The sequence below is a fragment of the Nycticebus coucang genome, chromosome 10 (genome assembly GCF_027406575.1).
Source record: "Nycticebus coucang isolate mNycCou1 chromosome 10, mNycCou1.pri, whole genome shotgun sequence".
NCBI lineage: Eukaryota > Metazoa > Chordata > Mammalia > Primates > Lorisidae > Nycticebus > Nycticebus coucang.
The window spans coordinates 40,204,556-40,222,410 of NC_069789.1; the positions used below are offsets into that span (position 1 = coordinate 40,204,556).

The 17,855-nt window shown below is 45.5% G+C and overlaps 1 protein-coding gene and 1 pseudogene across 1 annotated transcript; one reads left to right on the forward strand and one right to left on the reverse strand.

Annotated features, from left to right (window-relative positions):
* Positions 1-442: 442 nt before the first annotated feature.
* On the reverse strand, positions 443-7,784 carry C10H1orf115 (chromosome 10 C1orf115 homolog). Its single transcript, XM_053607456.1, has 2 exons — positions 7,405-7,784; positions 443-714 (listed from the first exon to the last, which is right to left on the reverse strand). The coding sequence occupies exons 1-2, from the start codon at positions 7,684-7,686 to the stop codon at positions 595-597; spliced, it is 402 nt and encodes a 133-aa protein (XP_053463431.1). The 5' UTR covers positions 7,687-7,784; the 3' UTR covers positions 443-594.
* An 8,903-nt stretch (positions 7,785-16,687) lies between these two features.
* On the forward strand, positions 16,688-17,855 carry LOC128596916 (protein tyrosine phosphatase type IVA 1-like; annotated as a pseudogene).

The following is a 17,855-nucleotide window of genomic DNA, read 5'->3' on the forward strand; positions in this document are numbered from 1 at the left end:
TTTATCTACTTTACACAGTCATGAACATGTCAACACGGTTTTCAAAAAGGTCTGTCTCCCTTCCTTCTTCTCAAGCCTGTAATTAAACTCCTGATGATAGAGCGGCAGAGGAATAAGACAGGGAGGACAAGTGGGGAAATAGCTCCTGAGCTGCCCTCAGAACAGAGACCCATGACCTTTCCAGGAGAATGTAGCAGATCATCTGAAGTCAACATCCCTTCCTCCCCCTCGAAATCACCACTCCCTTTCCCGCCCACACCACTCAAATCTGTCAAGTGTTTTCCTTATCCAACACCTGCCACCTTCACCGGAAGGCTCAGGCTTCAGCAGAGCAACTCAAATCCCAAACCTGACCTCCACGTCATTCTCTGCAGGGACTGACCAACGGATCCACATGTGTCTGAGAGTCATGAAAAGCTCAGCAGATAGATAGGGATGACTCATTCATAATCCTCATCCGATTCAACAAAGAAAGACATTTTTTCTCTTCTAAGTGTGCTGTGAGTTCAAGTCTGAAATGCTCCTGGGTCCACGTTGTTCCCAGGGCAGAGGCTCCTTTCATTCCGTAGTGTCTGCCCAAGCAGCTCCGGATCATTAGCGCACAAAGGAAACCACACTGGTAGTGACTCCAAATGGCGCAGCATAGGCCGTGGCGAACCCCTGCAGGCCGATGACCACGTAGCGGCATCCTTTGGTGATGACCTTCCCAACGTTCTAGTAGGAATAGAAGAGAAATGTAAAGGATTTCAGTTAGGCATCTTTTTAATTCCTCCAAGCGCCATGACGACCTACATAAAAAAAATCATTTTTTCCTCCTTCTCCCACAGCAAATTAGCAAGTTATCGTGTTTCCACATCTCTGGTGGAAGATTCCTACCCCAGCCTGACAACACGTGGTGACTCAGAGCAGACATCACCACTCTGCCAGGTGCTTTCAAGCAAAGCATATTTCTAGATAATTCAGACAACATCCCTTCCTCCCCCTCGAAATCATCACTCCCTTTCCTGCCCACATGGCTCAAATCCGTCAAGTGTTTTCCTCCATCCAACACCTGCCACCTTCACCTGAAGGCTGAAGCTTCAGCAGAGCAACTCAAATCCCAAACCTGACCTCCACGTCATTCTCTGCAGGGACTGACCAACGGATCCACATGTGTCTGAGAGTCATGAAAAGCTCTAGAAAAAGGAATGAGGCTGCCTATTCTAAATCTAAGCCAGTTTGTTTCATTTTTTAAAACCAAAGTCCATTAGTCTTCTCTGTTCTAGCTAAAACTTACTGGACCATCTGAAGGCTGGGCCAAGTTTTCCTTCCTTCGCCCTCAAAAGCCCCCCGGCCCCTCCTCCTTCCAGGGCATGCTCTTGTCTGACCCACACACCCGGCTTCTTGCAGTCATCTGCCATTCTCTCATCACTCTGCTCTTACGCAGCAGAACCTCCACTGCTGACCACCTCCCACACTGACCACCTACTTAAGTTGACCTACTGTTTGTAGACTGCACATGCACCCCATGTACGTATCAGTACAAAAGGCCTGGCTCCTTAGCTTGTCCACCTCCATATGTTGACCACTTTGTTATAGTCCCTTGGGTGGTCAACTTATAGGGGCTCTACTGTTTACGTCTTACATTTCCAATACACTTGTAAGCTTCTGAGGGCAAGGTCCAATATCACTCTCTTGGTACCCACTCTTCCTTTTCCTTCTCTGCAAGGCTGGACAGGGGACATCCAAAGGATTCAAATGAGATTGCAACAGAAAAATTAAGACCACCAGCACCAACTAGCATTTACTACATAGTTGCCCCCGGTCTTCTCCCCACCCCCAGCCTCTGTCATCACTCTCGGTGACATCAATGTCCATGGAGATGACCTGTGCACACACCTGTGTGACCTCATCTCACACCCCTTCTCTCTCCTCCCTTTGGCTTTTCCCACTCCCATAACCATGGAGACTGTTTTCATTTAAATTCCTGATCACAATCAAACTTGACTTCGACTTCCTACACTGCCCTGCAAACCTCTCCTATCTAATAGGGTACTTTGCCTCTCTCCCAGGTACTACCTCAGACCCCTTCCTTTCTCCTCAAGCTTTCCCTCCCACAACATACGCAGACATACACATCTCCATTCCAGCATTTTTACGTTTCACTGAAAAAAGCCAGAAGTCATCGGGACGTTCATGCATCTTCCCACCCCTCTGTGTCTGCACCTTGGCCTCCTCCATCTTTCCAGCACTACAGTGGAGAAATGGCCTTCTTCCCACAGGCCCATTCCTGGACACTTGCTGTGGGTCCCTCTCTGACCCTGCTCTTGGCTCTCCTCGCCTCTTTCTTTCCACTGGCTAACACACACGCCTGCCTTGACTCCCTAGGGCTGTGCCCTCTCCTTCAACCAAAACAAGCAGAAGGACTATACCCCTGACCTGCCTCCACTTCCACACTTCCTATCCCCTGTCTCTGGCTCTTACCTCCACCCATGCAGGGACTGACTGGTCATGGGCAGCTACACGTGCCAGACCCAGTGGAGGCTCTTCTGTCTTCCCCTGCCTCACCTCTCAGTAGCTTTGATACACTTCATGAAATAATGGTTTGGCCTCTCTGACTTCATGTTCTCTTGGTTCTCCCCTGTCTTACAGGGAACTCCTCAGCTGTCTTTGCTAGGTTATCTCTCTACCCAACTTTAAAGCATCAGAGTTCTTCAGTACTAGGTCCTATTCTCTATCTCTCTTACTCTTTCTGTCTTTTTCCCTATAATCTATCCTTAGGTGGTCTCTTCTATTACCAATGACTTTGAGTATTTCCAGAATGCCAGCAACTCTTCTGCTTAGACTCAAATATTCAACTCTATTCTTGAGATCTCCACTTCTTGAGACCCCACAAATCCTCTGGTGTGCACTCTCCCTTGTAATACTGATCAAATAAGCCTTATAATTGGCTACTGGTATATCTCTAGTGGCTTTTGGCTATTGGCTTCAATGGGAAGCAAGCACAGAAAGGTTACATTTATCCAAGCTTATGTAGCTGGTTAGAGGCAGAAGTGAAGTTCAATTCCAAAGAACTCTCACCTAAGAGCCTATGTTTCCCTTCTTTAACACAGGCAGTAGGTCACCTTGTAGTGAGCAGCTCACGGCCTGCCCTTGACTTTTCGGCTCTTCGTTAAATAACTTTCCATGGCCTCAGTTTCCTCACCTATACAATGGGAATGTATAGTAACCACTTCACGGTGTTGGTAAGAGAATTAAATGAGTTCATGCAAGGAAAGCAGAAGTACCCCACCATGTGAGCCATTATTATGCAAAATAATACCTGCTTCTTTTTGTTACATATACAGTAACATATAAATCCAAGATTTCTTTTGTGTGTGTGTTTTTTTGGCCAGGGCTGGGTTTGAACCCGCCACCTCCGGCATATGGGACCGGCGCCCCACTCCTTGAGCCACAGGCGCCGCCCAAATCCAAGATATTTTTTTTTTTTGTAGAGACAGAGTCTCACTGTACCGCCCCCAGGTAGAGTGCCATGGCGTCACACGGCTCACAGCAACCTCTAACTCTTGGGCTTACGCGATTCTCTTGCCTCAGCCTCCCGAGCAGCTGGGACTACAGGCGCCCGCCACAACACCCGGCTATTTTTTTGTTGCAGTTTGACCGGGGCTGGGTTTGAACCCGCCACCCTCGGCATATGGGGCCGGCGCCCTACTCACTGAGCCACAGGCGCTCCCCAAAACCCAAGATATTTTTATCTGTTCAGGAAAGCTTCTCAGGAAAGTATAATTCTTTATTTATTTATTTATTTTATTTATTTATATTTTTTTGTGGTTTTTGGCCGGGGCTGGGTTTGAACCCACCACCTCCAGTATATGGGACTGGCGCCCTATCCCTTTGAGCCACAGGCGCCACCCCAGGAAAGTATAATTCTTTATGATTTCTGGCTTACTTGAGATTTCCATTGTCCCAACCCCATAAATGATCACGCAGGACACAGATTGAGAGTACAAGCTGCGAGAGGTGGCTTCCCATAGATGCAGGGCAAGCGCCGGGCACCTTTTGCGGAGTCCTTTTATTGAGAAAATACATAATGGACAGAAAGATGACTAAGCAAAGACATGCAGGGGCTGCGAGCTCAGGGAAATGATCTCATAGATGCCAAGAGAGTATGTGCTCAAGGAAATGATCTCCAAAGGTGGTAAGAGAGTATGTACTTAAGGAAATGATCCCCATAAAGACGATATGCAATTTTCCTCCACTAATCCTTCAAAGAACTGCCATTATTCCATAGCTTAAATTACAGGGTCCTCTGCAACAACACAGTGTGAATGGGGACTTGCCATGCTCTATACTGTATCTCCAGCAGGTAGAAAGCCTAAGTGTTTCTTTCAGTGCCTCTTCTGCTTACAAGGAGCTTGGGAGAATCAGGTAATGTCTATGTCTTCTCTCAACACTGCTTGCCGGGATACTACTCTGCTGATTTCTCAGTGCGACTTTGGGCTGAGCCAAGCCTGCAAACATGTGGGGGCGGGAAGTGATGTTGCTAAGAGATACACCTCTCTCTGTGATAAGTATCCTTGGGAGAACTATCCTTACATGTTTGAAACAAACAACAAAAAGTACTCTTATTCTTTGAACAATCAAGATTGATCCTATATATATATATATATATATATTTTTTTTTTTTTTTTTTTTTTGAGATAGGATCTCTCACTCTGTCCCCTAGGCTAGAGTGCCATGGTGTCATCATAGCTCACACCAACCTCAAACTCTTGGGCAGAAGTGAGCCTCCTGCCTTAGCTTCCCCAGTAGCTAGGACTAGGACTACAGGCATGTATTCTGCCTGGTCTCGAATGCCTAAACAAGCTCAAGCAATCCTTCCAGCTCAGCTTCCCAGAGTGCTAGGATTACAGTCGTGAGCCACCATGCCCGGCCAATAGTGATCCTTTATAAACAAAGCCACCAGAACTTTGATTGTCTGCATTAAATTTGACAGTTTGGATATAAGTACATCCATTTTCCTCATCCCTGTTATTTTTTAAAAATCTACTTGTCACTTCATATTTGCAATTTAGCAAAAAAACCCTACTAAAATAGCTCATTAACAGGAACAATGTCAAAATACAGACTTGAGAAATGAAATGCAAAGAAAAGTAAAATATCTATCAACCACCACCTCAGTGTCAATTTGAAAGAGCAGATTTGGAATTCTTTGATCTGAGTCTAGCTTTCTACCCAAAGACTCTCTCAAAGGAGCCCTGGGGTACAGGGGGGCAAAGAGGTATCACCTGTTTTCTTTCTCCACATTGGAGCCTGATTACCCTCTTAAGTTGGCTCCAAGAGAGCAGAAACTGAAACTGCTCCTTTCAAGGGCCAGAAAGGCCACATCCAACCCTGACCTGACCATGTCCTCTCCCCTAGCCTTCTGGGCCACACTGTTGAACTAAAATGCAACACTTGAGCCTTCATGCCCACAGATCTTGCAATGGTCCCTGTAGCCTGGATGACACTCCTTCTCTATTTAGGGACATCTTTTCTTCAGTCAAGGCAAAATTCACATAACATAAAATCCACCATTGTAAAGTGTACAGTTCAGTGGGATTTAGAACCTTTACAGTGTTGTGCAGCTTCCGCTTCTATGCAGCGATGTTGAATGATGAAAACACACAGGAAGCCGTGAAGCCATTGCTCTCCTCCTTCCCCCAGTCCCTGGCAACCACAACTGGTGTTCTGTCTGGATGTATCTATTCTGGATATTTTGTACAAATGGAATTATAACACAATATGTGGCCTTGTGGATCTGGCTTATTTCATTTACCATAGTGTTTTTAGAGGTTCGTCTATGTTGTATATGTGTCAGTATTTCCTGTATGTGGGTAAATAATATTTGATTGTACTGACATACCACATTCTGTTTATCCATTTGTCAGTTGATGGATATTTGGATTGTTTATACCTTTGGACTATTTTAAATAATGCTTCTATGAATGTGTGTATAAATATTTGTTTGGTTTTCAATTACTTTGATTTTAGCCCTAGAAGTGGATTTGCTGAATCACAGGGTAGTTCTATGTTTAATTTTTTGAGAAACTACCACCTTATTGCCCATAGTGGCTGTGCCAATGTACATTCTCAACAGTAATGTGCAAAGATTCTTACTTCGCCACATTCTTGACAACACGTATTTTGTATTTGGATTTTTTTTTTAAGTAGCCATCTTAAAGGGTATGAAGTAGCACTTCATCGCTATCTGGTGACTGAAGTCATCCTTCCGTAACCAGTTTTCACATCACCTTGACTTTCAGCCTCACCTGTGAGGAACTAACTGCCTTCACTCTGTGCCCCCACCTTCACAGGGAAGCCTCAGCAGAGCGCCTCTGCCCAGGATGCTGGGGCTTCTCCGGGCAGGACTGCATCACAGTGGCTCTGGCATCTGCAGTGCTTAGCAAAATGCCTGGCACATAGTGTGCGCCTCCAAAACACCTTCACGTGCTGATCCTGAGCAGATGCTTCCTCAGTATCAATCCACTTTATACTCTTTATTAATATATTTTATCACTACTTGCTGTGTCCTGCTCCAAAAGCTGCTGACATACCTTTAAAGAGGCTGATAAACTTCAGGTCCCAGGCATGGAGGCTGTATGGTTTCAGGTTATGATAAGACGCTCTGTGTAAAGGACAGGGATAACTAGACAGTCATAAATCAGGTGGGGCCCAAGGCCTTTGGCCTGGACATAATCACTTTTGAAATTTTTTTCTGAGTAGCTTGCCCAGGCCAAGGGAGCTTCCAGAAGTAGTTTCAAATGCTTCCAGGCAGAGGCGCCTGGGAAGGGCCTTGAGCTTTGATCTCAGAGAAGATAACTCATATATGCCACGTTCATCCTGCCTCCCCACTCCCAAGGTAAAAGGCTGAATATATGAAGGCCTCAGAGTACGTGGTTGGCTCGGAGAAGGGAAACATGAATTCAACAAGTGCATATTTGTGTGTTTACAGAGCTCCCATGCCCTAGAAACGACCTTGGCAGTATTTGGGGGGAATAACCAAAACCGATCTCAGTCGGTGGGTGCGATTAGCTGGAGAGGATGTTATCAGAAGGCAAAGTGGGCTCCAGCTCCTTTCTTCAACTGGAAGAAAGAAGCCTGGCCGCGCTGAAGTTTCAGCATTCCCATCTGCAATACAGACCCCGGTAGGAACTACCTTGGTGAGAACCCTGGAGCTGTGTTAACCCGCCAGCAGCCCGGCAGCTGGTTGGCCCAGCGCGACTCCAGATCTCATTTCTATTTTGACTTGTGACTCACACGTTTCCTCTGGCAAGGGGGTCGCAGGGGCAGCGCCCAGAGGCAGTTCAGAGTGGACGGTCAGGCCCCGACCCCCGCCCTGCGCCGTCGCGGCCCCAGCCCCGGGGACAGGCGCAGGGCCCCTACCTTGCCGTACTTCTTCAGCTTCTGCCGGTACCTCCTCTTGGGCTTCTCGCCTGCGGCCGGCTCCTCCAGCGGCTCGTAGCGCTCGGGCAGGGCGGCGAGGTGCACTCTGCGCGCGCTCCGGGGCCCGGGGCGCAGCCCGCTCTCCGCCGCCTCGTCCCCGCACTCCAGGTGCTCCAGGATGGCCTCCGCCTCCTCGTCCCCCGCCGTCCGCCCGCGCCCTCGGGGCCCGCGGCGCGGCAGGCCGCTCGCCGCCTTGCTTCGGAGCCGGGCTCCCACCGTCATGACGCCGCAGCCCCTCCGGCGAAGGTCCGAGCGCCGAGAAGCCAACCTTCGCTCTCCGCCCGCTCCCGCGCGGGGCCGCCAGCCCCAGCCAGCCCGGACGGGGCGGGGGACCCGGGGATGCGGGCGCAGCGCCCCCTGGCCGTGGGGTTAGGGACGGTTCTGGCTCCGCTCGCGCTTGGCCTCCCCGGTGGCGAGCGCGCTCCGCCAGTTCTGCACCCCGCATCCCAGCACCTGTCGCCAAAGGGGGGTAGAACACGCCGAAAGCTCCGCGGACGGTGAACATAGGAAACACGTGCAACTGCACTTGTAACAGAACCAATTAAAGGACCCTAAATAGTGGGACTCTGTTGCCCACGTTCGAATTGGCGAACAAGATTTTGATAATAAATGTCACACTCTGTGGGGCCGGTGAGATGGTCACCATCACACGGGGTGGAAGCGCATGTTGGTGGCGAGCTTCCGGAAAGGCGACCAGAAAACATGGACGGAGAGTCTTTAGAAAGCGTCCATATTCTTCTAGAAAATAATCAGAAACGCGAGGCAGTGTGTGCACGGTGTTTATATCAGTCTGATTCCCAGGGACTCACAGGGAAAAAGCGGAGCAAATCACCGAGGACAGCAAACTGCGCTCTGCCGCAGACACATGGCTGCACGAGATGCCTTCTACAAGGACGATTCTCAAGGACATCACCGCTGAGACGCGCGTTCTCGCTGTTCTGTGAATCTCAACCTGCTAGAAGGCCTTATTTTGTTATGTGGGTAACTGGAATTCTGGGGAACATAGAATTGAGTGTAAGATAATATGGGTTATTATTTTAGTAGTGTGTTAACATTAAAGTTTGCTATAAGTTGAAGACTAATGTGGATATGCTGGTCTAAGTACGTAAAATATATGATGATTTGGCTCATTAGAAAATAAGAAGTAGGGGCGGCGCCTGTGGCTCAGTCGGTAAGGCGCCGGCCCCACATGCCGAGGGTGGCGGGTTCAGACCCAGCCCCTGCCAAACTGCAACCAAAAAATAGCCGGGCATCGTGGCGGGCGCCTGTAGTCCCAGCTGCTCGGGAGGCTGAGGCAAGAGAATCGCGTAAGCCCAGGAGTTGGAGATTGCTGTGAGCTGTGTGAGGCCACGGCACTCTACCGAGGGCCATAAAGTGAGACTCTGTCTCTACAAAAAAAAAAAAAAAAAAAATAGAAAATAAGAAGTAGGGCAGTGCCTGTGCTCAATGGGTAGGGCGCCAGCCACATGCACTTGGGCTGGTGGGTACAAACCCAACCCGGGCCTCCTAAAACAAACAAACAAAAAAATAGACGGGCATTGTGGAGGGCACCGGTAGTCCCAGCTACTTGGGAGGCTGAGGCAAGAGAATCACTTAAGCCCAAGAGTTTGAGGTTGCTGTGAGCTGTGATGCCACAGCACTCTACCAAGGGTGACACAGTGAGACTCTGTCTCAATTTAAAAAATATATATATATATATGATAATTTTGTGATTCCAACTCAGTGTGTAATCCAGTAGGCAGTAACAAATGCTGGTTAGGATGTGGAGAAAGGAGAACACTGTACTCTGTTGATGGGAACATAAATTAGGCTTGCCACTATACAGAACAGTATGGAGATTCCTCAAAAAACTGAAATTAGAACTAACATATGATCCAGCAGTCCCACTGCTAAGTATATATCCAACAGAGGAGAAATCAGTATATCAAAAAGATATCTGCACTCCCATGTTTATTGCAGCATCATTCTCAATAGCCATGATTGGGAATAAAAAAAATATGGCACATATACACAGGGAGTATTATTCAGCCATAAAAAAGAATGAAATCTTATTATTGACAATAGCATGAATGGAAGTGGAACACTGTGTTAAATGAAATAAGTCAAACACAGAAAGACAAATCTTGCACGTTCTCACTCATATGTGGGAGCTAAATACTGAAACAATCCATCTCATGGAGACAGAGAGTAGAATGATGATTACCAGAAGCTAGCTGGTAAAGGAAGCAAGGCGGATAGGGTAAGGTGGGGTTGGTTAACGGGGGCAAAGATACAGTTAGATAGATAGAATGAACAATATTTGATAGGATAACGAAGTGACTACAGTCAGTAAGTTATTATATTCTTTAAAATAACTACAAGAGTGGAACTAGAATGTTCCCAGCACAAATAAATGATAACTGCTTGAGGTGGTGGATACCCCAATTACACTGATTTGCTTAATACACATTATATGCCTGTATCAAAATATCACATGTACCTCATAAGTACATACAACTATTGCATACCCATAGTAATTAAAAATAATTTATAAAAGAAAAATATTAATTCATTTAGACTTCTAGTTGAATGTCATGTAATAAATGATTTAACTTATATTTGATATTATAATTATAAACTTCATATGTAAAATATAATTTATGTATATTCAACTTCAGGTGAAAGAGGTATGAAAATAAATTTAATTTACCATGTTTATAAGAATTACACGAAGTTCTGTTACATAAATAAAATACTTGAAAATAAAGGTCAATGTTAAGCTTGTAAAAGATGGCCAGGCACAGTGGCTCATGCCTATAATCACAGAACTTGGGAGACAGTGGTAAGAGGAATGCTTGAGATCAGGAGTTCAAGAACTGCCTGGGCAACAAAGCCAGACCTCAACTCTACAAAAGAAAAACAAAATAGCCTACCTGGGAATGGTGGTGTGCATCCCTAGTCCTAGCTACTTGGGATGCTGACGCAGGAAGATCCCTCCTGCCTAGAAGTTTAAGTAAGCTATGATTGCACCACTGCACTCCAGCCTGGGAAACAGAATGAGATCTTGCCTCTAAAAACAAAGCAAAACAAAACAAACAAACAAAAAGCCTTTGTAAATACTTCTTAAAATGTGTAAGAGAATTAAATGATAAGTAAAGGGGAAAAGTGCAACCTTACAGTGATTATGAAATTTTATTAAGTTCGTAAATAGTGATTTGAATTTAAAAGTAGATTTGTGTATTTGTAATTTTACTAAAGCAACTGTTAATTTATAAACAAATTGGTAGTCCTTTTTATATGGAAGAAACTGACCTTGAAGACCTCAAGACTGCTTATCAAATGGAGACTAAGGTGGAACATCCATAGAATCTGAAATTTTTTTTTTCATCAGTAAAAAATATTGTTCAGATCCTGTGATGATATTTAGCTTGACTTTAAAGGCAAAACCCTAGAACAATTGAAAATGGATTTCTAGATTAAGTCTCTGAAGATCACCAGTGAACAAGCGGGACTCAAGGAGAAGTAGGCAGAGACCGTCTTTCTGTTAACTTTCCACTGCCTCTTTAGAACTTATTCTGTGCAGAGAGAGAGTGTCTTCCTTACTCCTGGTTGAAAACTTAGGTACTCTTAAAATTTTCTGATCACAACTGAGATAATAAAAAGTCACAAAGTTGTAAACACAGTCTTTCCTTACATAATCTTAAATTTCATAATGTTTATTTGCATGCAATACTCAGAATGTTGAACTTGACTTAAAGTAAGTTCCCTGCCCCCTGATGTGGGCTGTGTATCTACATGTATGCGGTGGGGGTGGGAGAGTAGGAGGTTGGGTGGGGGACAGTTCTTCATTTTCTCCCCATCTAAGAATGTTCTCCAGCCTCCTAGGCTTGCAAACTGGTTTCTGACCCTTCCAGGGCCACAACAGAGATGAAAACCGAAAACTTCTTCCTTCACTGTGGTCTCACCTGCAGGGCCTAGAAGGTGATTTTTATTCTATTTTATTTTATTTTAAGACAGAATCTCAAGTTGTCACCCTGGGTAGAGTGCCATGGTGTCACACAGCTCATAGCAACCTCCAACTCCTGGGCTTAGGCGATTCTCTTGCCTCAGCCTCCTGAGTAGCTGGGACTACAAACACCGGCCACAACACCCGGCTATTTTGTTGTTGTTGTTGCAGTTGTCATCATTGTTTAGCTGGCCCGGGCCGGGTTCAAACCCACCGACCTCAGTGTTTGCGGCTGGTGCCATAACTACTGTGCTACGGGCGCGAGCCCCTAGCAGGTGATTTAAGTGAGCACTTTTCTTGGTCTTGTAGGGGCCTTCACTAGGTTTGTTCTATTCTGCTAGTCATGACCCAACCAATACCTTCTAATCCCCAGTTTCTTATGCCCTCCTCAATCTCCGGAAGTCCTATAGTTCATCACCAGGACTATGATCTGAATATTTGTATTCCCCCAAAATTTGTATGTTAAATTTGAACCCCCTAGGTGATGGTATAGGAGGTGGCGCCTTTGGTGAAGTGATTAGGTCATGAGGCTAGAGCCCTCATCCACCAGATTAGTGCCCTTATAAAAGAGGCCCCAGAGGGAACCCTTGCCTCTTCTGCTACATGAAGACAAAGCAAGAAGTGGAATCTGCTTGAACCTTAATCTTGAGCTCCCCAGCTTCCAAAACTCTGAGAAATAACTTTTTGCTGTTTATAAGCTGACCAGTGGATGATACTTTGTTACAGACTCCTGAATGCACTTAGACGACCAGTTTTCCTGTCCTGAGTGCATGAAGCCTGTAGTTTTCCTGTCCTGAGTGCATGAAGCCTGTAGGGGACCATGTGGGGACAGGATTTGACATAGAGAATTCAGTGTGTCCAGTTCACCCAAAGGGCTGAAAGAGCAGGCTCTGGCCAGGGCATCTCCAGCGTAACTCTGTGAATGACAACCACCACAGAGCTGTTGCTTATGCTGTCAGGAAGTGGGGACAAAAGGAGGCTGCCACGGGAGCTGCTGGCTGTAAGGATGCACCAAGTTAGCTGCTACCTAGAAATCTCCCAGCCCCCACAGTTAGCCTCAACCCTCCCACGCCTGTGTAATGGTCTGCTAGAGCTGCCATAATGCTGCAGACTGAGTAGCTGAAATGGCCAAAGTTTATTTTCTCGGAGTTCTGGAGGCAGGAGGTCTGATGTCACCGTGTCATTGGTCTGGTTTCTCTTGAGGCTTCTCCGCTTGGCTTGCAGCTGGCGGCCTCTGTCTGTGTCCTCACATGGTCTTTTCTTCTGTGCATGTACACCCCCAGGGTGTCTGCCTCTTTTACAAGGACACCAGTCTGATTAACTCAGGGCCCCACCTTTGTGACCTTTTTTGACCTTAATTACCTCTGTAAAGATCCCATCTCCAAATACTGTAACATTTAAGGTACCGGAAGTTAAGGCTTCAACATGTGAATTTGGGGGCAGAGACGATTCAGTCCCTAAGACACTTCTGAGTCTGCACAGACAAAACAAAGACACTCCCTGCCCTGTCTCTTGACAAACACGGGCATTCTGGCCCCCAAAGACCTGACACCTACCAGATTGTGCTTGTCAGCAGGAGCAGCAAAAGCATGGCTTCCAACTCCCTCTGCCTTCCAAAAGTCTTGGGACTGTGCCCTATTACCCTAAGTTTTAACTTGCTCAACATCCCTGGGTACCTCAGGGACCTGGAACATGTTGTTTTCACCTCCTAGACTCTGTCAATTAGGAGTTTGGACAGTTGGAGAAGAATGTTGAGTGACAATGCACAACATTTACTGGCCATAGGAATCTTTCTTTACTGATAAGAGCTAGAATCTGCTCTCCAAAGGAGCTAAGACATTGGATAGCTGAGGTTCATAAAAGTGTATCATGCTCTGGCCTGGCACCCATAGCATAGCACAGTGGTTAAGGCACCAGCCACATACACTGAGGGTGGTGGGTTTGAACCTGACCCAGGCCAGGTAAACAACAACAAATGCAACAAAAAATAGCTGGGTGTTGTGGCAGGTACCTGTAGTCCCAGATACTTGGGAGACTGAGGCAAGAGAATCGCTTAAGCACAAGAGTTTGAGGTTGCTATGAGCTGTGATGCCAAAGCACTCTACTGAGGGTGACATAGTGAGAGTCTGTCTAAAAAAAAGAAGATATCATGCTCTAATTCACTCCATAAGCAAGAAAATAACATTTTAAAATAATTTTTGTAGGCTGGTGCCTGTAGCTCAATGGCTAAGGCTCCAGCCACATACACCAGAGCTGGTGGGTTCAAATCCAGCCCAGGCCTGCCAAACAACAATGACAACTACAACCGGGCATTGTGGGGGATGCCTATAGTCCCAGCTACTTGGGAGGCTGAGGCAGGAGAATTGCTTAAGCCTAAGAGTTTGAGGTTGCTGTGAGCTGTGATGCCATAGCAGTCTACTGAAGGTGACAAAGTGAGACTCTGTCTCAAAAAAAACTAATAACAATAATAATTTTTGTAGTTCTGTTTCAAGTTCCCAGGCCAGTAAGATTTGCTGATCTGAACTTTGTAACTTTCTGTTGCACTGATGCATTCCTTTCTGTGTTTACTTCCCAGGAATGGCAGAACCTCCTTGTACTCATGAGATAACTACAGAGCCTTCTACCCTCTGTTTGTCTGGAAAACACAAAATAAGTGATCCACCACCACAAATTGTGCCCACTGAGTCTGTGCACAAGCTTGAAAAAATTACCAGTATTCAACCCCTAGCTCATTATAATACTAAAATCCCTGCCTGCCCTGGGAGGGACTTATCCCAGATTTTTTGTTCATGGGATGTATGTACTAGCGTGACTTCTCACTGCACTTTTGTGCCCTGACCCCTACCCTGAACACATAATGATTTTTCACTCCTCTCACGCATTATTCATTTTCACAACTCCCCTGACCCTGTTGGTCAGAGAGGTTGATTCCAGGCAGTCTATGCCTCCCCCTCTCACCAAATGCATCTGCTGAAATAATTCCTTTCTTCCTTGGCAATCCTTGTCTCAGTAATTGTCTTTCTGTGCCATGAACAACATTAACTCCCCTTGTGGGTTCATTAACAATGTTATTGAGTAAGAAAATGGTCAGAGATCTCAGAAGCTTAAAAATAATTGCTTATTTGGAATAACTTGTATAGAAATAGTTACAGATGTTTAAGAGAAAATAAACTTTCCATTTATAGATATATAAAGCCTTCATGTTTTAATCTTTTATTTTGTAATAAATAGGTGAATTTAGAAAGAGAGAATCTATGTGGACCTGAGGTTGTATGAATTAAAATTGTTTAAAAGTATTAGTTTATTGGGCAGTGCCTGTGGCTCAAAGGAGTAGGGTGCCAGCCCCATATACCGGAGGTGGCAGGTTCAAACCTGGCCCGGCCAAAAACTGCAAAAAAAAAGTATTAGTTTATTTATTTACTTATTTTGAAAACAACAGAAAATTTACTCTTTCACGGTTCTGGAGGACAGGAATTTGAAATCGAGTTGCTGGCAGGGTCGGTTCCTTCTGGAGGATCTGAGGGAGAATCCAGCCTCTCTCCTAGCTTCCAGTGATGGTGATGGCGGCAGTGGTGGCAGTGGTGGCAGTGGCAGGCCATCCCTAGCATTCCTTGGCTTGCAGCTATGTAATTCCAACCTCTGCCTTCATCTTTCACATGGTGAAGTATTAGTTTATTTTTACAGGATAGATTTAAACTCAAGTAGAAATATAGCTTTGGAACTCATTAGAACTGGTTATAAACCATGAAACAGACAGGAAAACACGTTTAATTTTCCAAAGATTTCAACTTAAAAGGGGTAGGGGATGGTGGCAGTACTTTTGAACCCTGACTATGCTTCAGCTTTTGAAGAGCCTAAAAAGGGAGGATGGTAAACCACTACTTTTAGGTTAATTTTTTTTTTTAATTTTGGGCCTCCTGTATTAAATACATTTTAGTTCAAAGGGTGATCAAAATAGACGACATTCTAGAAGACATTTCACATTTGCATGTTAGTTTTTAATCTTCTTAAAATACAGATCTGTGGTAATCATGCAGGCTCCCAAATACACACAAATGGGAATTTGGGGCACAGCGCACTCTTATTTTACCTAAGGGGTTGGATTTCTGTACCAAAGTTAAAGGGCAAAGACTCACAGTAAATACAATGTATTGTGGAATTGCAATTAAAGGATGTTACAACTGACATTTGCAACCACCATGAAACAAGGGTCTTCTATACATTGTTTCTTGTGGAATCTGAAGAATGTTTTACAATCAAGACCAAGCTTCTTCCTGTGTCATTAGGGGCTGACCACTGTGAGCCACCAAGAGTTAGCTGAGCTGGCAGAAGGAGAGCTGGGCACAGCACTAAACAGATCACATTCACATCTGGTTAGCCCAGACATTAAAGTTCTGGGCCATCACTGTCAAGAGCCCAGGCCTTTGTTCTTCTTTGTCTTTGAGCTGGGAGGGGATGGAGCACAGCATCAGAGTTTGGGATCACGTTTGGTGTCATTCCTCCCACTGCAGCGCTGATGCAGGAGAAAGCTCGCTGCTTTCCAGAGCTTTCTCCTGTCAGCACATCCGTGAGGGTGAGAGCAGAATCACAGGGCTGCATGATTTGTTTATTTTCTTTTAAGGAACGTTTCCACATTTCAAAGTCTGCACTCTAATTAAAAGCATGACTGGCTTCTCCTCACCCCAGAAAAAGTGTCTTTCACTGCGGGAAGAGCACTCTCTGTCCACGTTCACTTATATCAGCCATTTCACCAGGTTTGGAAACTGTCCGTCTCTGGGGTCCATTTGCCCAGGCTTCCTTCCACCCACCACTCTTTGATACCCCTGTAGAATATGATTTTTATTTGTGTGCACACAGATTTATATCTGTCTTATCACCAGGTTGAAAGTCTTTGCATCATTCTATATCAGCAGAACTCTCCTGTGGATAACGTTTTAAAGTATAATAGCTAACATTTAGATAAAGAGAAGGGCTTGTGACGCACAGGTGCCTCGGCGCGCGTATTGGCTGGTTGGGCTGCGCGCCGGCTAGGCTACGCGCTCTCGTCTGAGCCGCTCACTGCAAGGTAGAGTCTGGTGCCCCCGCCGCCGCCTCCTGCCCTGCAGCCGCCGCCACTGCCGCCGCCTGTGTCGCCGCCGCCTCGGGACCGGCTGTATGATAAGGCCACAATCTTCAATGAGTAAACATATTCCTCAGTTCTGTGGTGTTCTGGGTCACACATTTATGGGGTTTCTGAAGGGCAGTGGAGATGACTGCCAGGCACAGCACGACCTCTATGCAGACAAGTGAACTGTAGAAATTCATTACGACTCCACCAAGAAGCCCCCGTAAGAGCGGTTAACCTGGACACAGAAGTGTTGACTTGAAATCTGCAGAGCATTTTACAAGAGTTCCGACCCGGATGGGGTAAACCTCAGTGCACTTCCTTTCTGTTGCCTCAGTATTACTGGATGGAAGAATTGCTGCTTCTTGTTAGGAGGTTCATGTCATTTATCATTACTTCCAACTTCACCCTCAAAGCACTGAGAATTTCAAGTGGAGTATATTGAAGTAGACTTCAGTTTCTTTGCATCATTTGTGTATTCAATTTTTTAAATTCTTTCATAACCCTTTTGAGTGTTTTTTAACTAAATTAACATGGCTCGAACGAACCGCCCAGCTCCTGTAGAAGTCACATACAAGAACATGAGATTTCTTATTACACACAATGCAACCAATGCGACCTTAAACAAATTTATAGAGGAACTTAAGAAGTATGGAGTTACCACAATAGTAAGAGTGCGTGAAGCAACTTACGACACTACTCTTGTGGAGGAAGAAGGCATCCATGTTCTCGACTGGCCTTTTGATGATGGTGCACCACCATCTAACCAGATTGTTGATAACTGGTTAAGTCTCGTAAAAATCAAGTTTCGTGAAGAACCTGGTTGTTGTATTGCCGTTCATTGTGTTGCAGGCCTTGGGAGAGCACCAGTGCTCCTTGCTCTCGCGTTAATTGAAGGTGGGATGAAATACGAAGATGCAGTACAATTCATAAGACAAAAGCGGCGGGAGCTTTTAACAGCAAGCAACTTTTGTATTTGGAGAAGTATCGTCCTAAGGCGGCTGCGCTTCAAAGACTCCAATGGTCATAGAAACAACTGTTGCATTCAATAAAACTGGGGTGCCTGATGCTATTGCCTCGGAAGTAAAACTTGAGACAGAACCTAATTTGTCATATGTACGTGTATTAGCCAACATGTTGGCTTGATTAATGAAGCTTCCACAGGAGTATTGTAAAGCAGTTTTACCAGGCCACAAGCTTAACAGAATTGCAACCTCTATGTTTGGGTTATAGTCAACCTTTCTGGACACTAAGCAAAAGATTCTTGCTGTTCACCATTTAAATATGCTTATTATTTGTACC

Bases quoted from the DNA above. Each gene is read 5' to 3' on its own strand.
- C10H1orf115 (XM_053607456.1), bottom strand. From the start codon at position 7,686: ATGACGGTGGGAGCCCGGCTCCGAAGCAAGGCGGCGAGCGGCCTGCCG. The intron at 715-7,404 runs GTAGGGGCCCTG...TATTCCTACTAG, and splicing joins AGCTGAAGAAGTACGGCAAG to AACGTTGGGAAGGTCATCAC.